General features: G+C 37.1%; 1 protein-coding gene across 3 annotated transcripts in view; it reads right to left on the reverse strand.

The window, feature by feature from the left end:
• Nucleotides 1-982: 982 nt before the first annotated feature.
• GBE1 (1,4-alpha-glucan branching enzyme 1) overlaps nt 983-21,773 on the reverse strand; it is a 160,778-nt gene continuing 139,987 nt past the window's right edge. Inside the window, exons 15-17 of one of the 3 annotated variants that reach the window (XM_065064564.1) lie at nt 14,634-14,751; nt 10,548-10,607; nt 983-3,004 (exon numbers count right to left, since the gene is read on the reverse strand). In XM_065064564.1, coding sequence (XP_064920636.1) covers nt 2,948-3,004; nt 10,548-10,607; nt 14,634-14,751 — 235 coding nt within the window. In that variant the 3' untranslated portion in view covers nt 983-2,947. Of the gene's footprint in view, nt 3,005-10,547; nt 10,611-14,633; nt 14,752-21,773 lie in introns of all 3 variants that reach the window. The other 2 variants (XM_065064555.1, XM_065064572.1) reach the window with 2 other exon arrangements.

The raw sequence follows: 21,773 nt of genomic DNA on the forward strand, positions 1-21,773 counted from the left end.
AAGAATAACTTGGTTTGGAGAAAAACTTGAATAATTCAGTACAGAGAACCATTCACGACACATGATGCAAGATGTAGGGAAAGTCAGCCTGAATCTTTAGGTAAACTAGCAGGTGAGGATGAGCTTGAGTTCTCATGGACTCTTAGAGAGATGAGAGAGCAACAACTTGTGGGGCCAGAGCTACCAAGAATTACCAGTACTCTTTCAGGTGACAGGGAATTATATATTTCTAAGTGTAAAAATACAAATCCTTATCTGTTGTTTACACTAGAAGAGGTTATCTTTAATGAGAGTTCTTCCGTGATGTCTAAATCTCTGCGAAGAGCTTTGTGCCCAGGGATACATCACCGTGGACCACTTAATTTACTTCTGTGACAGAAATAAACTGTTATATTTGACTGAAAAGTGCTGATTTGAGGTGCGTCCAAGCAAAAAAGCTCTGGAGTCTATGTGCTTCTCAGAATGTGCCTGAGGCTTCAACCAGTCATGGTGATGGGCAGCTACAAGCCTCAGTGCATAACTGTAAGGAGAGACCCTGGCTGAAGTCTTGCAGTCTGACTGTGATGCCAGACAGATGGTGAAATGGCAGTAGCTGAATTCCTCTTCGTAATCAATCAGAATACAAAGAGCAGGAAGAAGGAATTGTCTTTCCATGGGTATTGCAAGGGAAAATTTTCCAGCCTCGCAAGACAGAGAGAAGACCACTCACTGTAAGGACGTACAGGTGGACTCCAAAAAGACCCTACTTATTATGCATCCTGGATTTACATGTTCATCTTGCAATTTTTGTAGTCTGCTTTTATTAATCTATCAATACATAAAGAAAAATGTGTGTAGGACAAGTATTCTGCCAATCTCATTAGAATGTTTCTGACTACGACAAATTCCTGATTTCAAGATGGAGCAAAATGTAATACTCTCCTCCGGTGTTAAGACTGCTGTACAATCCTTTTACAGGGCAAGCAATGAAACCATATATGCATTTGTTTTATCCTCCTCAGAGTTTATTTTGCATGTAATTTTACACAGTTTATACTTCACATCATACATTTATTCCTCCTCTTGAAAAAGAGGTTTGACACAGACGCTTGCCTTGCATTACATTTTGAAACCTGGAACTAGTGCCAATAAAAAAAACAAACCACCCTATAAAACATATTAGATCAATACAATGTAAATATAACATATATTAGAATTTGCTCATTATTTCACTACAAGTAAAGCAATCTGGGAAAAAGAAAAAAAAATATAATAATTTCCGGTTGCTAAAACAAGTCTGTGTATTTTCTTTAATGTCTTAGTTTAATGGGAATGCTTTTATTAGCCCACTACTAAACAATGATCAAACTGGTGTAGATGAAAATGAAGCATGATCCTAAACAGTATAATGGTACTTAACTGCAATATAATGTTCTCTGTCACACGGAACATAGTAGACTGGAGATGGTCATAAAGTCCCTTCCATGTGAACTCTGCAAAAGACTGTTTTCCATCATGCCACATCATTCCATCAAATCCTTTATTTTGCTTAAGAAGTAAGCCACAAGTAAGCATTCCAAGAACCATGAAAAGATTTTCAGTGTTGGCACAACTATTCAGTGATTTACACAATGGTTCACATAGGAAACTGAGTAAAATTATGACTTGGAAATGGTCACGGACATCTTCCTCTTTGGCTACTTTAAAAGTTAGAAAATTCAGATTTGTACAAAAGACATTCATTTCAGAACCAATTCAAATATGTTTTTAAATAAATGGAACAAAATAAAGCATGTCTCGTTAATTTGGTATTAATTTTCCAGAATACTCTGCAATACATTTTCAAATATACAAAATCTTACTCTTTACAAAAAAGTTATAGCTCATGAAAGAACTCACTTGAATAATCTTAGCAGCACGCCAGTAATTAACTATCTTGATTTTATCAAAAAAACACCTTAGTTTGATCACTGTATTTGAGACTGCTTCTTCACGAGAAGCAATGTTTCAAAAGTTATAAAAGTGCAAGAACATCATCATGTTCCAAGCTGAAAGGCAGCTTCTGAAAATAGTGAAATTAGTATTGCAACGTCCTGACATTAGTGAAATAAATGCAATGGGAAGAACTACATTTTAGGTACATCTTCCTGTATGGTATCATTGCAGTAAGAACAAACCACTTCTCACTGAACATTTTAGTCATCTAAATAAAATAGTTGTGTCGTTTTTTTTCAGCTGTAACGAGTGAGATGCACAGACTAAGTGATTTGATTGGGAAGAAATAAGCAATACACACAATAGCATCAGCAGTTCACCAGTCAATCGGCCTGCTCATTTTGATGTTCAGCTTTTTTGTGTAATTTTAATTATATAAAAATGGCGAAGTACAATAGTCTCAGAGGACCTTCTCATCCATTTGTATAAATATTTCTAATTCCATGTTGGACTTTAGTGAAGAAGAGGAGCCTCAAATTAGGTCCCACAAACCATTAAGGCTGCCTTTTAGCCAAAAACTCGTGTTTTATTTAAGCAAACTACTTTCTTTTAGTAAGAAGCATTAATACATAATGAACGTTTTAATTCACTACCAAAAAAGAGGATTACTAGAAATTACAAACTTTAAAGCAGGGTCACTCTTGTTATTCCTGACAAAATTCTGTAAACAACAATTCGAGAATACCTGCTGCGTTGCAATATCTTAAGTGTAATTTTGTACTACTAGAACTACAAAACAAACATTTTGCTTTCTGTCTCTTTTGTAAAATTTCCTCAAAAGAGGTTCTAGCAAGTCACGAGCTCTGCAATTGTATATTAATATTAAAATTAACCTTACATTTTAAACACCTAATATTACTATACTCAGTTTCAGAAAGCTTCCTTAGATCAAGTTTTGTTATACTTAGTACTAGGTACAACGTATCAGTGCTTCTTCTACGACTTGCTTCTTCAGAGATAGTTATAGAGAACTTCATTTTTGGATATCCACATTGTAAAGCACAATAGCCACTCTGCTTGGAATGTACACCTAGTAAAAACATGACAAGAACAAAAATAGCTGAAAAAAACATCAACCTCACAATTTCTAAATAATAGTATGAGAAAGAATACACATGAACTATTTTAATTGTTAACAATTTGTAATTTGTGCAATGCTGTTGGTCATATTAATCCCATTTGAAGAGTGATTATCAGCTGTTTAGTCCTCAGCACTTGATTTATGCAAGATACATAAAAGTTTAAAAGACAGCTGCATTTTTTAATCCTACATCAATAGATCTTCAAGTGGGTACCAGTAGAGGGCATCATCTGACTTACAATGTCCATTTTCAAAAACCTGCGGGCATCTAGGCCAATAGACTGTACAATGATAAATTACAAAGTTTCACAACACCCTTCTGCTGTGAATTAAAGTTGCCTCAAGGTCTGTGATGTCATTTCATACAGGTAAGTACCAGCAATATGACACAGCAATGTATTCTTCCCACTCTTGGCATCTGTGGAGTTTCAATGTCTGAGCAATAAAACTCACTCTCAAAACTAGACAGACTCAAAATTAACCATTAAATTACTGCATTTTTCTGGGCCTTTATTGCCGAATACCATGAAAAAAATCAAATTTATATAATCAAAAGATTCCTCATAGGGCACAAAAGAACTTGCAGTGATATATTTTACATGACATTACTTCCAAACAGAGCTGAGTCACAACCTGAAAACAAGACAGATATGTACTACCTACCAATTACCTTGATATATGGTATTCCATCAATTGTCAAGTGTATGAATGTGTGTGTTGAAAAAGTCAATAAAAATGCAATTATAAAAGGTAACATAAGATTGAAGATTATCGGCTTCATTCTGACAACATCCTCTTTTAGGCTATCCTCCATCCTTGTGGAATGCCTAATATGCTGCAATTTTAACTACATTATCTGCTAACTAGAGCCTCATGACATGAAATGCTTTCATAGTTTTCAAAATGGAATAAAGCAATAAAGCAAAAAGCTTTACGAAAAGGAGGAAAAGGAAAAGAACAGCTGATCTTCATTGAACCAGATGGAGCTATGTCCAATGCTTCTTCAAAGACAGCAAACATAATGATTTCCACTAAGGTTTCAGTGATAAATAGCTTCTACAAATCTGTGCAGGAGTGGAAATACTTAATGAAGTCAACTAGCTCAGAATGTACAGGTAAAGGAGAGGTTTCAAAATTGTGTACGGGGAAATTCAGTGTTCTGAGTTTGTTTGATGAGGTGAGAAGGGAGAACGAACACACAAAACCCATTTTTCTAAGAAAGAATGTGCAGAAGTTACTTCAGTGAAAGGAACAAAAATTACCATTACTACAGGACACAACAATTCTCAATCATATTCTGGTCAATAATATGTCAGGTCCTAGGAGGAGTTAATTAGCTCGGTTCCTTTAAAGTCAATTTACATCAGCTCAGAATCTAAGAGTAATGTGGAAGCATCCCAATTAATTGCCAATCATAATTTAAAAACTGGTTTTAAGCACAATTTAAGAACTTGGGCAAATTACTGTATTTAGGCTGATGAGAGAGATGTTTTCTGTTTGCCACAAGGAGGTACAATTGCCAACTTCTTACTATAGCACATATTTTTTCCCTATCTGTGTAAATTATCCATGTGTTTTAGTGTTTTTTGTCTTGGTGGGCTTCTTGGTAAATCATAGAAATGCCAAATACGGCATTATCTCCTAATCTTATCAATTTATTTCACAGGTCAGTGTAACCACCTTTAAAGCAAGAATTAAAAAAAAAAAATAAGGCATGAACAATGAATTAATATTATTTATTAAGTATCTTATTAATTATTAAATAGAGATATTAATTATTTATTCCACTGCCTAGATTTTCTCACCTCCATTCCTTCCTCTTCTGACATCCTGAACCAAAGAATCATAGAATAATTTGGATTGGAATGGACCTTAAAGATCACCACATTCCAGCCCCCCTGCCTTAGGCAGGGACACCTTCCACTAGACCAGGTTGCTCAAAGCCCCATCCAACCTGGCATCGAACCCTTCCAGGGATGAGGCACCCACAACTTCCCTGGGTAGACTGTTCCAGTGTTTTACCATGCTCACAGTGAAGAATTTCTTCGTTATATCTAACCTAAATTTTCCCCCTTTCAGCTTAAAGCCATTACCCTTTGTCCTCTTATCACTACATGCCCTTGTAAAAAGTCCCTCTCCAGCTTTCTTGTAGGCCCCTTTTAGGAATTGGAAGGCTGCTATAAGGTCTCCATGGAGCCTTCTCTTTTCCAGACTGAACCATCCCAACTCTCTCAGTCTGTCTTCATAGGAGAAGTATTCCTGACCTCTGATCATCTTGGTGGCCTGATTCAACAGGTCCCTGTCCTTCTTATGTTTGCTGTCCCAGAGTTGGATGTGGTACTACATGTAGGGTCTCACAAGAGCAGAGAGGTGAGAATCAGCTCCCTCAACCTGCTGGTCATGCTTGTTGTGATGCAGCCCAGGATAAGGTTGGCCTTCTGGGCTACAAGTGCACATTACCTGCTTATGTTGAGTTTCTCATCAACCAGCACCTCCAAGTCTCTCCTCAGGCCTGCTCTCAATCCATAAAAATATGGATAATCCTTAGCTAAACGCTAATTAATTAGTAAAATTATGCATATTTTAATTGGTATTTCTATTTATTTTAGATTAAGAAACCTGCTTGCATATACTTTAATCCATTGTTGTGATTCATATCAAAACACATACATACAGCACTTAATATTCTAGAAATAAATGTGCAATAGCATACAATAAAAGGCTTACATCCCATACACTGAAACAGCTGTGTTTCTACTGTATTAGTCAGTTCTATCTTCCTTAAATACTGAAAAAAATGGCACTCGCAGTTCTTTTTGCATTTCTTAGGTAAATACCATAGATATTCCCTCCCTCCCTGCTCTTTTCTGTCTTTAAGTTACAGTTATTTAGGTCCAAATTATAAAAAAAAAAAAAAAAAATTCCAACACACTGAAATACATTAATGAAGACATCTGTTCTGACACATTATGATATATATCCATGACAAACTGCATTCCATTCCACCTAGATTCCAGCATAACCCCAGTCCTTTTCAGTGGGCTGCTACTCAGCAATTTGGTTTCTAATCTTTACTGACGCATGAGATTCCTCTGCAGAATTTTTCTTCATTAATTTTTATGAAGTTTCTGTTGGCTAAATCTTCAAATTTATCGAGATGTGTCTGGAGTGGTCCTCTAACAGTCAATTTATCACTCACTCTAATTCAGTGTCATCTACAAATCTGCTTAGGGTATGCTCTGTCTCACCATTCCAGTCACTGCTGAAGAGTCCATAACAGTATCAGCCCCAGCAGCAATTCCTATAGGACACTCTCCTTGATACCAGTTGACAGCTGGACACTGAGCCTGTGATTACTAGAACTGCAGGAGCCCAGCCAGTTTTTAACCCATCAAACAATCTTATCCAGCTCTTATTTCCTCAGCTCCTAGGTAAGAATGCTGTAGGAGACAAAGCTGAAAATCTTACTGCATTGACTGTAGCAACCTCATGCACACAGCTAGAGTAATTTAACCACAAAAAGCAATCAGGCTAAGCATGCATGGTTTGTTTTGCTAAGTCTGGGTTGGCTTTCTGGTTGACCCCTATGGTATATCCCACTTGTTTGGATACAGATTCCAAGGAGGTGGTCCATGACCGCTCAAGGGACTGAGCGGAGAGGCTGACTGTCCTGCAGATCTCTCAGCCTTCCTCTTTGCTTTTACTGCAGACTTTAAGCTGTCAGAAATTTCCCCTGACTGCTATGATGGTCAACAGCTTTGCAATTTCATCATCCAAATATTTTCAAACCTCTGGGTGTGTCCCATTTATCCAGCATCTTCAAGGTATCCCTAACCTATTGCTCTGCTACTGCTACTTCCTTTTCAGTACTGTACTGGCACACTGCTCTTAGAGTCCAAGGTAAAAAAAGGCACTGACTTCTCCTGTACTCTCCACAATGCCCACCACAAGTTTGACTCCTCGCACCGTCAAGGCACTTGTACTTATTCTTAAACATTTTCGCTATTAGTACACTTGCAGAATCACCTTCTTGACACTCTCCATTATCTCCAGCTAGTTTTTATATATATCTATAGATAGACAAGTATAGTAAAAGTATATAGAGATGTCCTGATTAAACGATCATAGAAAACATATGTATTCATCAGTAAAAGACATTATCAGAGATATGTCTTTTCTGATGTTTTTCTGTACCCTAGGAGAAGAGTCTAAGAAGTTTATTCAAACGCTTTTCCTCTCATATACTGCTGCTGAATTATATGCTTCCAATTACCAGCTTCAGTTCTACTGATCCCTGCTCTTCTAACCTGCTTCTTTCTGAACACAAGTTTTATCACATTTGCATCTCCTTCACCATTTCACAAGGCTCACTTGATGAACATGGACAGAATGGGCTCATCCATGTTGGAAGGGGCCCCAGAAGGCCCAAACTCCCCGCTGAAGCACTTGTGAACAGCAGCAGCTATAAGCAGAAATCTCATCTTACATATTTTGGGAGAGGATGACAATACACAGTGACCTCCAAACGTACCTAAAAACCCAGAAGCAATAAGTTCTGCAAATGACAACTGCTACATTCAGATCTGTCAGACTAGATTCAGTACCAGGTGCAAGCACAACTGAAATTGTCTGGAACTGCAATGAACTACTCTTCATCCCACTTTCAGGGCTGGAAAAAACCAAGCCCTAAAAATCATTTCAAGGTCATTTTGCAACAGATGGGAGAATTACTGGAACTCAGAGCTAGACCAGGCACTGCAGAAAAATATTTGATAGCGCATATTGCAGCTGGTAGATGCAGAAGGCAATGTCACAAGTGTCTGTGCCAACGTTTTCTGAAACTTTTAATTAAAATGGGGGCTTTAGACAATCTCATGTCTCTGTATCAAGTACTAATTGTCAGACACTGACACTATTCTGAAATTAACTATCAACAAATAAAATAAATTATAGCTTTTGCTTTCTGACTATAATTCGCTATACAAAACCTCAGACACTTTGGGCTTCATTTTGCTAGATATTGCATATGACAAAGAAGGTATGCTTAAAATAATGTGAAGTTCTGCCTTCCAATTTGTTTTTCAATCTACAGCTGTACAGCATGAATATGCAGAAACCATTTCTCAGACTGTCTTGCTTTATTTATGCAAAATAAGTCCATACACTGCACAAGCTGTATCTCAAAATTTCTCCTCTATTATCTTCTGCACTCTTTCTTCATGTTAAGAAAGAATACTTTAAACAGACAACAAAAACCCCCTGGCAAACACAAACAAGTGGACTGAAAAATAAGATAGACGAATGAAAATTGCTAGCAGAATAACTTTGGAATTACTGTGCTTGCTTGTGGTTTTAAGAAGTCAAACGATAAATAAACAAATTTGTAAGTCTTAATCATCAACGGGTAAAACTAACAAAAGACTGTGCTGATGTTGAATTCTTACTGATTCCCATAGTTAAACCAGCTTATTTCCTAACTACAGACATCCTTTCATACAATCTGTGTATGTGTGCATGTCTGGGGTGAAAAAAGTTAAAGACTACATCACTCCCTTAAAATTCAATATGTAAATTCTTATCATGAGGGTTATTCAAACGAGTACCTTCAAAGATAAGGTCACTAAAAGCTTTGAGGTTATTTCAGTTTATATGAGTATTTTAATTCGTCAATAGACTCAAGCAAGCAGGAAGTTGAACTTTGACATTGTATAGTATACATTAAGGTCAAGGTTAAAAACCCAACCCAGTAAATAAGGATATTATTAAAACAAACTATATCATTTCAGTTTCATTTAATGTGAAAAGATTATATGAGTGGATGCCAAAAATAGAGAATCAGAAAAAAACAGTATTGGGGACAGGGGGAAAGGAATACTTGATATCTATTTATTTTTTAGCTAATTGGAAAGAACTACAGAAAAAGTAAATCTATAAAAACTGAAATCAACTGCATACTAATTTGCCAATGACACAACACACTCTGCAATATTTCATTTAGCCTGCTTATTACTCAGTTGTGCTGGTACATGAAGTATCAAAGCACAAACCTCGCTGTTTTCATATAAATCCCAACTTCTGATGTGGTACAAAAATAATGAAGTTACTAGGACACACATTTATATCTAGTTTCATTGCACAGTGAAATTCAGTCAAGTCAGATGCCTCAGAAAAGACTGACAGAACTTTTTGAATTATGAGTTATTAAGAATGGTTCTTTTTCTACCCTCCTGCCCCAAATTTATGTTTAACATCCAGTTAAGACAACCAAATATGTTATCAACAAATGACTTTGCAGGATCTGACGGGAGGTGAAATCTGTGTGCAGCACTTAACTGACATCTTGCAAAGAGATAACAAGACATAAGCAAAACTAAAAGTTTATAGAAGCATTGAAAAAGAACAACTTTTATAAAACAGACCTCAAAAAAGACAATTAGGAGAATATCACAGCGGAGACATGAACAGAAATAAATAAAACTGTGGTAAAAAGAGCCTATTTTTACAACGATAAGTGGCTAGCAGCTTGTTATTAGGAAATCTGATTATGTGGAAAGTTATGTACATTTCATATATTTGTTAACAACCTAGAAGAAAGCAAGCAGTGAAATGGAAAAATTGGATTATAATCATTATTTAAATCAGTCATATTACAAAGGACATTTTTTTGTGTATTTCTCTTTGGAATTTTCAAGGTGTATCTGATGATTTTGGAATCTGGCTGTCTACAGCACTAATAAACAAACCTGAATCATCATCTGCTCATCAACAAAATGTTACAGTGAAATGCCATGCAGTGCTTACAAAGCCTCCTCTTCATCCAGGGCTCTTTGCTCCAGGAATTTCACATCTCCCTTCTTCTCATTTTGGAATGTTGCTTTGGATATTTCTTTTATTAGATGATTTTCTAGAATGAATCATGTCACATCTAATCTTCTAATTTTGTAACACATTTGTGCACTATTTAAGCTTGACTTGAGCAGTAGAATTATTGCATGTGATTCCATTTTTTGTAGCCCTCTGGGCATGTTTTGACCACTGTGTTTACTTACACACCTTGAGGGAGGTGCATCTGCCATGAAAATATATTTATTCAAAGTTTGTGGTGGAGGAGGAACTAAAATTTTTAAGACTTAAGTCTCATGCATTATGTAAAGAGAATAAGATAATTGTTAAATGGCAGGAAAAGAACCTTTATGAATTTGAGATAGCATCATATGTTTTTTGAAAATAAATTTGCAGGGAAGACTTCTACTTGGATTTTAGAAACTTCAACTAAGATGAAAGCAACTCCAAAGGATAAGTGATTACCCAATAATTGGGATGTAAATTACTATTTAAAATAAAACATCTCTGTTCTACTGTAAAATAGTAGCTGGAAGTATTTACTGTAACTTTTGTTCTTCTTGGAGTTCTATCTTGCTGAATTTAGTCAGGTTTTCCATACTTTTTCCCCCAATTACTTTTACTTGGTGTCCTTTTACTAGTATGTTACCTCTATGCAGTACTTGTGGCATCGTCTGGGCTGTTGGCTGAAGTTGGTCTGTGAATTGGACTGCTGAAGGACATAAAAGAAAGTTAACGTGACCCATGCTGCTAGGTGTCTTTCTGACCCAGAGGTGCCATTGCCATGCCACAGTTTATGTTGCAAAAGTGCAGTTGCTGCTTTGCTTGTCACATGCCTTGTCTTCCACATGCTCCTAGCAAACTGAATCTTCACATTTTGTTGCATTTTTTCTGCCTTGAATGACTTGCACTCACCAGCTAAGATTCCAGATGTGAAAAATACATTCTGAATTACAGTTAATTGGCTTGCAAAAGTTAAGTTAGTGCTAAGTAATTAAGATGCTCTCCAATCACCAAAGCAAGGTATTTGAGTTAGACACACAAAGCAAGAATTCCAGAAGCGTTAATTTGCTATGTAACCTTCAGGAATGAAATCTTACAGTCTTAGTTTATTTGTGTTCAAACGAGCATAGATACTTACCAACACTACAAGGGCATTATCACATACATATGCTTATAAAAAAAGAAAAGTTCCCAAGATCCTTTACACCAACCATGATGAAAGCACAAGAATTCTTTCATGTCATGAAACTATTTTAAAAGAAGCAAATGATAGAAATGGCAATACCTTGCATACAATGAAAGGTGTGAGTGAGACAGAGAGAAATATTAAAACTGACAATCATTCTATCATTCTCAGGAGTTCAGATCTCACGACAGATGTTAAGATATGACTCTAGAAACTGATTTTGCCATTCTGGCATGGAAAAGGAGTGGCCCACACAAATCAGTGCAGAGACTCCATTTTTGTAGCCTGTTAAGATTACAAGTGTAACTTATTTAGAGGTGTTTATGTGTACAGATACACCTCTGTATAGAGATATGCACAGGTTCACTCGTGTATGTTTTGGGTATGAAAAATCTAGTCAGCAATATAAACAGTTTCAGAACTTTTTCAGTGACCTCTGCCTTAATTCATGTTCTTTTTGAATCTTATTCTGCTGTGCTTGTGAACATATACACAGCGTATACATATGTGAATATACGAATGGGAAATGCGTACATATGTATACATATAAAGGATGGAGAAAATGACACTTTAAAATTATTAATTGTGGTGACAACAAGGAGGGTCTGGTCGAAGCAGTAAAGGTTGAGGGCTGCCTGGGTTGCAGTGACCATGAGATGGTGGGGTTCAGCATCTTCTGTGGCAGGAACAGAATAGCAAGCAGAATTGCAACCCTGGACTTTAGCAGGGCTAACTTTGGCCTTTTCAAGCAATTGCTGGGGGAAATCCCATGGGCAAGACTGCTTGAAGGAAAAGGGGCCCAAGATAGCTGGATTGCATTCAGAGATTGCTTCTTCCACGCTCAGGATCAGAGCATCCCCACACGAAGAAAGTCAAGGAAGGGAGCCAGGAGGCCTGCGTGGTTGAATAGGGATCTGTTGGGTATGCTCAAGCAGAAAAGGAGAGTTTACAGGTCATGGAAGCAGGGGCTGGCCACTTGGGAGGAATATAAGGCTGCTGTTAGAGGATGTAGGAAGGCAGCTAGAATAGCCAAGGCCTCCTTAGAATTACAGCTGGCGAGAGGGGTCAAGGACAGCAAAAAGAACTTTTTCAAATACATAGCAGATAAAACTAATACCAGAGGCAGTGTAGGCCCACTGATGAATGGGGTGGGTGCCCTGGTGGCAGAAGATACAGAGAAGGCAGAATTACTGAATGCCTTCTTTGTCTCTGTCTACTCTGCCGGAGGCTGTCTTGGGGAGCCCTGTACCCCTGAGACCCCGGATGAAGCCAGGTCAATGGAGGAGTTTGCTTTAGTTGATGAGGACTGGGTTAGGGAGCAATTAAATAGTCTGGACATCCATAAATCCATGGGTCCAGATGGGATGAATCCGCGGGTGCTGAGGGAGCTGGCTGAAGTAATTGCTAGACGACTTTCCATCATCTTTACCATGTCTTGGAAAACGGGAGAGGTGCCCAAGGATTGGAGGAAATCAAATGTCACTCCAGTCTTCAAAACGGGCAAGAAGGAGGACCTGGGTAATTATAGACTGGTCAGCCTCACCTCCGTCCCTGGGAAAGTAATGGAACAGCTTATCCTTGGTGCCATCTCAAGGCATATCAAGGATGACAGGGTTATTAGGGGCAGTCAGCATGGCTTTACCAAGGGTAAGTCATGCTTGACCAACCTCATAGCCTTTTATGAGAATGTAACAAGGTGGATGGATGATGGCAGAGCGGTGGATGTGGTCTACCTTGACTTCAGTAAAGCCTTTGACACAGTCTCCCACAACATCCTCACAGCTAAGTTGAGGAGGTGTGGTGTAGACAATAGAGTAGTGAGGTGGGTTGCAAACTGGCTCAAGGAGAGAAGCCGGAGAGTGGTAGTCAATGGTGAGGAGTCTAGTTGGAGGCCAGTATCTAGTGGAGTGCCTCAGGGGTCAGTGCTAGGGCCAATATTTATTATTCAATATATTCATTAACAATTTGGATGAGGGAATAGGGTGTACTATCAGCACGTTTGCTGATGACACCAAGCTGGGAGGTGTGGCTGACACACCAGAAGGCTGTGCTGCCGTCCAGCGGTACCTGGACAGGCGGGAGAGTTGGGCGGGGAATAACCTGATGAAATTTAACAAGGGAAAGTGTAGAGTCCTGCATCTGGGCAGGAACAACCCCAGGTTCCAGTACAGGTTGGGGAATGACCTATTAGAGAGCAGTGTAGAGGAAAGGGACCTGGGGGTCCTGGTGGACAACAGGATGACCATGAGCCAGCACTGTGCCCTTGTGGCCAGGAAGGCCAATGGCATCCTGGGGTGTATTAGAAGGGGGGTGGTTAGTAGATCGAGAGAGGTTCTCCTTCCCCTCTACTCCACCCTGGTGAGACCCCATCTAGAATATTGTGTCCAGTTCTGGGCCCCTCAGTTCAAGAAGGACAGGGAACTGCTGGAGAGGGTCCAGCGTAGGGCAATGAAGATGATTAAGGGAGTGGAGCACCTCCCTTATGAAGAAAGGCTGAGGGAGCTGGGTCTCTTTAGTTTGGAGAAGAGGAGACTGAGGCACGACCTTATTAATGTTTATAAATACATAAAGGGGGAGTGCCACGAGGATGGAGCCAGGCTCTTCTCGGTGGCAAACAATGATAGGACAAGGGGTAATGGGATCAAGCTGGAACACAAGAGGTTCCACTTAAATTTGAGAAAAAACTTCTTCTCAGTGAGGGTGACAGAGCACTGGAACAGGCTGCCCAGGGGGGTTGTGGAGTCTCCTTCTCTGGAGACATTCAAAACCCGCCTGGACATGTTCCTGTGTGACCTCACCTAGGCGTTCCTGCTCCAGCAGGGGGATTGGACTAGATGATCTTTTGAGGTCCCTTCCAATCCCAAACATACTGTGATACTAAGAGTAATGAAGGAAGGTAGAGTTTTTATTAGTCACCATCTCAGTTAACAGAAATTGTACACAAGGATATGCCTCCCACTTCGTCTTAAATGGTTTGTGAGAAAGTCTTTATCCATTATTCATATCACTTTAGGACTGGAAATTCTTGAAATTCTTGATGTGAATAGTAATCTGTTCCATTTTGTAAGGTTTTTCTGTAAACTGAGGAGGAAAAAGCCCATCGGCAAATGCATGATTTGCTTTAATTCGTGTTTGTGGAGTTAAGCAAATGATTTTAAGAAAGCGATGCAAGATTCAGTTTCTATAGAGCTTTAAATCACAAAGCAAGCATGAAGATGGAGTTTCTCAGACATGAAAATGAAGGAAGTGATGATACTCAAAATGACAATTCAAAAGCACAGTAGAAGGTTTTCATGCATGTTGGCACGGAAAGTTGTGTGCCATACACTGGAAGAGTGCATGCAAATTTATATGTAGTGTCAAAAGAGAAAAATCAGTTAACATTATGGGTCATAATTAAATCATAACATTGTCATCTCTACTATATTCATAAAAAAGCTAATTGCAGAAAATAAATTTTACACCCCCACCCAAATACTCCTAATTCCCAAATAATTTTAAAAGTTACTCAGATGAAAGTAGAATGAAAAAGAAAATCTTACTTACCATAAGTGAATTAGGTCGATAATTGTGAGGATATTCTTCAGAGAAGTACTCTGTACTGTGGTCCAGCCTTTGATGCCCTCCATATTCTGCAGCATCAGAATCCAGAAGGATTTTATACTTAAAAATCACTGTTAAGGAACTATGCCAAATTGCTATTAAATGAGAAATAAATGAAAGCAAAAAAACCCTAGAACTGCTGCAACATTATTCATCCTAGTTTACTGACTATAAAGAAGAAGAAATTAAAAAAAATCTAAGAAAAATTAAGAGTGGAAAAACATACAGAATATATAGAATGTATGACATTTTGTCTTGAAAATTTCATCTTAGCATAGTGACTCCTAGTAAAGAACATACCTTCCAGCTTAAGTTTCTAGTATTACAGTAGATATACGTAGCACTTTATGTGATGAAGTTAGACTAAAAATGTACTGCTAAACAAAATGAGTGGATTTGAATTGCATTTAAGAAGTTACATAACTGTGACTGTCAAAATCAATCAGTGTTTTGCAATGTTTGACAGTCCGTCAGAATCTGATCAAGTGTTAATGAGAAAAGCACATAATTTTACAGGAAAAAAACAAACCCACACAATTCCTTTGAGAATTTTTCAGAAAACAGTTTGAACTATAACAGCGGAGAGGAACAAAAGAAAGCTTATATTTAATAGAAGACCTTTTAATAGACAAACATTCTAACTGCAGTTGTTAAAATTGAGTGAATTATTTAACAAAGTGTAACAATGAGGTAGAATACCTGTACAGACACTTAAAAGGATTCAAACAGATTTAGCAAAAAAATAAAAGATAAAGTAACACTGAAAGAAGAAAATATAAGGAAAATATAAGGGAATGAATGGGAAAATAAAGTCCTAACATATATTCTCAGTCAGTGTCTTCTTATTTGGAACAAAAACAAATAGATTGTTTAAATTTTGTGATTATTTCAGTACCCTTGAATTTCTTGTTTCAACATAATTAAAACACCTTTTTTTCCTCTTCAAGTTACAACAGAAAGCAAATCAGTCTCCACTCCCCAAAACATACAGAGAGGTAAATAACAGTTCTCTATAATCCACAATCTCCTTCCTTAATTTTAAACCATGGAAGAATCTTACTTTGCTAAAGCTTGTATTTAATAGGATTAGGGAAGAGTGAAGCAACACTCTTTCAAGTCAGCAGTTCTTGAACTGCTCTTGGGCTTCTGTGTTTGCTGAACCTTTTGAAAAAAGGCCTGCTCAAAAATCTAAGGATTTTGATATTAACAGATTTAAGTATTTTTAAATTATTCTCTTTCTATAAGATGAGTTTAGGAAATTTCCTAACCTCGAGTCTTACTGATTTAAATTGCTAGCAACAAGAAAGACTGAAGCATGACATAACACAAAAAGTAGCCTGGAAACAACTGAAAATATTTCAGTATGGAAGATTGCACGTTTTTTTTTTTTTCCTGTCAGAAGACAAAGAATAAAAACACATGCACGTGGGGAAAAAAGCAAAGCTGTAAATTAGCTACCAAATCTCTAATGTTAAGTTATCTCTTCCCCACAAGTATGTGCAGCAAAATGAGAGAAAGGTCCAGTACTGTCAAGCTAAGTGTTGATTTCTAGAGTGCAGGTGCTCAAAAGGAGAAACAGCAGATCACCACATTCACTGGCAAAATCTTTGTGTTCTTAGAAAAATTATACTTCACCAGCTTTAGTTGTCAATGCCTTACATGTGCACAACCTACACACCTCCCCCCACCCCTTTTATTTTATACACGCATTCAAATTATCATTTACTTGTTGTCACATACAATATACAAAAATACAAACCACAATTTCTAGTTACCCTCTCCTGTGCCCTTTCAAACCAAGCATCAGCAATGGCTGCTACTGTTCCACTGTATATTTTATTAACATGGCAGGGGAATGTCTCCCTAAAGCACTTCATTCTTTGCTTCTGTGATCTACACTACACATTAAATTTAATAATTTATCAATGCTGCTGAAAGCCCTGACATCTCTAATGATTCTTTTAAAACTATTTACAGCAAACACACTGTTAGGCTATGCTAATTTTAAAATAATTTGTCCTATTTCTTTAATCCAGGCTATAAAAGTTTGTCTAGCGATGCTCTCTAGCAATACAAAGTTAATACAACTGCCTTTCCACACCTCACAACATGGCATATTTGGCATAAAAGCTGTCAACCAGATCCTGAATAATGGAGTCAAAAAGAACGTTCATAACTTCATGAATTTGATATTTCTCAGGGAAAAGTAACTAGTTTGGTAAACACGCCCATGTGCCTTCCATCTTAAACCTCACAGAAAAGATGCTTTTCACATTTCAGAATTTTACGAGTATCTAGGTTTTTGAAGACTACTTTCATGAAAACATTCAACAACAGTTGTGCATTTTAATTAAGCACATAATAGAAGTATTTTCTTTTGCAGGGGGCCCTCTTTTCTTTTAGTGTCAGAGTGCTGGAAATACTAACCCGTACTCTGACTGAAAAAAGCCTGATTTCTACTCAGTTTGATGCTTTAACTGAATTTCCTAACCACTACAGTGGAGAACGGCAGCAAAAACAATGAACTCTTGTATTGGTAGAGCTGGAAATAGACAGACTGTCATTATCTACCACATCAATTACTAAATTACTATGCTTTTATGATGTTTTGAAATACATATTTTAAAGCAATTTTTTAATTCAATCTTATGCATGTGTAATGACACATAAAACACCACTAAGTAAACTCAAATTATAAAATAGGATAATTCGTGTTTTGCTCTTCAGCCCTTAATATTGATAAAAGAATACAAGTGTTATTTGGGGGCATGATGGTCCAAGCATAACTAAAAGCTTTGCAGAAGAGCAAATAAGAATTTCTACTGATCAGTTGTATAACAATGTAAGGCTTATGGAGTGTTTATAAAGAAACGACTCTTTTCTGTATGGTCTCCTTTGATTCACAAACATCTATCACATATCAAATACATTCAAATAATATTAAGGACCTTGGGTCCTTTGTACTATATATATTACCTATATGGGAGGTTACCCATCAGATTAGAAAGTCAGGATACAACTGAGCAACACTGAACATGGAAGGGCAACCAAACATAAACAAAAAGACTATATGTGGTCCCAACGGTTTCACCTCCATCACTTCATAATCTGTTTTAAAATCAAGATTAGTAACTGTTAGTTTTCATTTTATTGTACAATGAAATGTTTAAACACCCATACTTCTCCTTCTCCTGTACTTTCCGGGTATACCCCTAGATCACGGCTATGCATGTAAATTTTTATTTTCTTTTTAACTCCTTTGTAAGTTATCTCTTTTTTTTTTTTTTTTTTTTTTTTTTGCACTTCTCAATATACAAAAGAATACCTAAAAAAGATTTCACTTTTATGCCTTGCTACCATTTCTTGGCTAAAAGCAAAAGGAGGTGGTTTGGGCAATACTGATGGGACAAAGACAAAAGTACAGACCAAAAAGGATTAAAGAAAATGTGCTGAAACACTGAATTTCTGTATGTCTATAGAGACTTCCAGAAAGTGAATTTAGACTAGAAAGACAGAAGCGTATGGACAACAGAAAACGTGGAAACGCTTCTGAAAAGCTTTTGATCCTTTAAGCGGTCTTGGGATCAGCCGTCTGTCCTGAACCAGTTACAGTGGCAATGACAGTAACACTGGGATGATCCCAGGCCTAATCCAGCTGGAAATCATAACCATATGACAAGATTAAATTTACTCGTTCTCATAACATCTCCATGGATTAAAAGATTTACTAACAAAAGTAACAGCTAAGGTACACCTGGATGCTGTGTTTACGCTGTCCAGAGAAAGCTTTGGGTGGTTTTTGGTTTTGTTTTGTTTCGTATAAACTAAACAACTTTCCCATAAAGGCTTTTTCAGTGTTTCCTAAGGGAAATCCTTTACAGAAGTAGCTACAGTATATATGCTGTTATAGCTGCACACAGCATACAAAAGACTCTCTTCAGAAGCCCATATCTTATTAGACGGTTGCATGTATCTATTTATTGTCCAAAATATATTAGTAAAAGATGTACAAAAAGCAAGAAATATTTAAGTAGGGGATTTGAAGAATGCAGAAAAAAAAAATAAAAATCCCTCTCTACCCCTAGCATGATATTCATTTTAGATTTTGAAGAAAATAAGGCTCCAGCATTCCTGTAACAACAGGCAGTTTGCATTCTCCACATGAGATCTTATCCTACACTTTACAGGAAAAGACAGATCTTTAAATATGGAGAAAGAGAAAAAAGGAAATAAAATTTCTTGGGGAGAAATTTTAAAGGTTCTGTATCAATTTTGACCCAGCACTCTAATCTAGAAATATGTATTACAGGAAGGCTTTCCTTTATAAGCTATAAAGCAGGAGACTAAAAGAAAACAATGTTTTTCCTCAATGATTTACAGTGCTTTGTAATACCAAAGTGCTGAAAAATTGTATCATTATTGAAACAAAACACTGAATTAAGACAATTCAAGCACTGTTGAAGGAAGCATAAAAAAAATAAACCCCCAAACACAGAAAAAAAATCCAAATTTGAAAATGTACTAAACCATTTTAAAATCAACATATCTTCCTAAGATGTTCTATGTATCACCTTCTAGAAATTAAAAATACATATACACTGGTAAAAGCAGTATGTTTTCAGGTCTTATCTTTTGCAAAAACATTAAGAAGTGGTAGTGACAGTAGAACACACAAATAAAATGCTGGAGCAACCATTCACTCTAATTTTAAAGTATTGGTCACTGTAGTTGCCAAACCAACTCTAAGTCAATAGAGTAGAAGACTACCAATTACTCAGGAGCAACCCTTATAATGTGTGGATTAGAAACTTGTCATTAACGAACCAAGATTTCCTTGTACCACTTTGATTTATGAAATTAAACACAAAAATAGTTTCTTTTTTGTTGCTTTGTTTGCTTTTAAGGACTTTTGCAATTCAAAATTGGCAAGAAGACAAGGCAAAATATGAAGTTCACAGATCTAAGTTTCGTATTTTAATTGAAGCCTTCACAGTTATCAAGAGGCATCAGAAGTGCAAGTGTCCTTAAAAATACCAGTAAAATACTTATTATCTGAAATTACATTTTTTCTTTACTTAGCACATTTTTCTCCTTTTTTCTAGGTACAACCAAAGATTCAGATATGTAAGATATCATGCTAATTTTCTCTAGGTGAGAAATCAGAAGAGAAATCCTCCCTGGCTTCACTTTGAAAACCTATTATATTCCCCAGGTAGGGCTCTCTGTGTATCTGTTCACCTTGAAGATGCTACCCACGGTTATTCTAAATAAATTTATTATTATTATGAATAATAATAATAACAGCATTAATTCAATTCAGGGTAGTTCACAGAATGAGTTAATTCACCATCTGTTTCCTTGAAACTGAAAATGACTGCACACAGAATTATGTATATTCAATTGTAATGCTTTAAAAGTGCTATTTTGTTGACCATGACTTATCCCTTGAATGCTTAGACACAGATATTGAACTGGGAGTGGAGAGGCTGAGTCACAGAACAGATGCTTACCTTTAGTGGTACAGCTGCCAGGCACAATGAAACTCTGAACTCCCCTCTACTCCATACGTTCACTGGATTCACATGTTCAATGTGACAGACTAGGGGAATCAGAAGATGCGTCTACCTTACTACTTAAGATAGCTCTGGGCGTACACTCTTGGAACGATCCTCCTTCCCATCATCCCTTACCATGCTTTGGTCATGGTTCAGGGCCTGCACCACTGCTCTGGGCAACCTGTTCCAACACCTGATGTCAGCATCATGGCCAAGCTTCTCTTAGGAAAGGCAGGATTTCTGCTACAAGGCCTATAGCTAGGAAAGTAGTAAGAAGACTTCAATAATCCCCATCTCCATTGAATACTCCAGTTCAGATTTTAGTTCAGATTTACCGGCACCATGATCTACATTTTCCCAACAGCAAAAGATAACTTGGTAGGGAATCCCACTCATTGCCTGTTTTTCAGAAGTATGTTGAAAAGCTGTTGGGAAAAGTGCCCAGATGGAGAAGTCACCAGGATGACAGTGACAATGACATATGACTTTCGTGTACAAAGGTACTTGGCTAGTCTGAGAAATCAAAGGCAACAGTAATGAGCCAGGGCCAAAGGAATATATTCACTGTACAGAAAGCAAGAACAGATAAGCTGCCTTGCAGCAATTTTAATTGCCAAAATACTATTTGTAAAATAAAAGAAGATATCCTGGTGACAAGTAAAGACAAGAAACAAACATTAAAAAAAAAAAAGAAAAAAGAAAAAAAGAAGCCAGGCACACCAACAGCTATAGAACCAATGATCACTATTCTTAAGATGGATCGAAAGAAAGCAAAAGGATACCTAAGACCAGTAATTTTTCAAAGAAAATCGATTTTGTAAAAAACAAGCTATGGGCACAAGCATAATTCATGAATTATTAATATGCACACAGAAGAAGAAATCAATATAGCTAATTAATGAACTTTTAATTTACTTCATATCCTAGAAAGAAGCCTAGAGAAAGTGGAAACAAGGTTTTCAAGCCAGGTACAAAAGAATATAAAGACAATAATACAAAAACTATGGAGACAAAAAAATATGCAATCAAGACACATTAAAGAAAACAAGAAAGCAGTCATTAAATGCCCCATAGACACAGGGAAGATGAAAGTACAGCTGCAAGGCCTGTAAAGAGCCTCAAGCGGTTAGGCCCTTTTGTTTTTAATAATCCTTGAATTTCACTGAAAAAAAAAAACAGGTAACTAGCATTATTAAATTCAAGAAGAGTACCTCTGTTCCTCTTCTCCACACACTCCTAATTTTGAAGGAGACTAATGGGTCAACCTACAATTGAGTAAAAGCAGATCAGAGAGTATTTGGGTGAATTGCCTAATTAAATTAAACATCGTAGCCTGATGAACTTCAGCTCAGGATATTTAGAAGATAGTTGAGGCCATTTAGCACTCAACTCATGGCACAGTACTGAGGAGGAGGGAGGGCTCTGTACCTTTTTGCTTCAACCAAACATGGATGCTTTTTGCTTAAATTAATAGTAAATTTAGAGTTATGTAAATCCATATTGGTTCATAATCAGGAACGTAAAATGC

The sequence above is a fragment of the Columba livia genome, chromosome 1, assembly GCF_036013475.1.
Source record: "Columba livia isolate bColLiv1 breed racing homer chromosome 1, bColLiv1.pat.W.v2, whole genome shotgun sequence".
Taxonomy (NCBI): Eukaryota; Metazoa; Chordata; class Aves; order Columbiformes; family Columbidae; genus Columba; species Columba livia.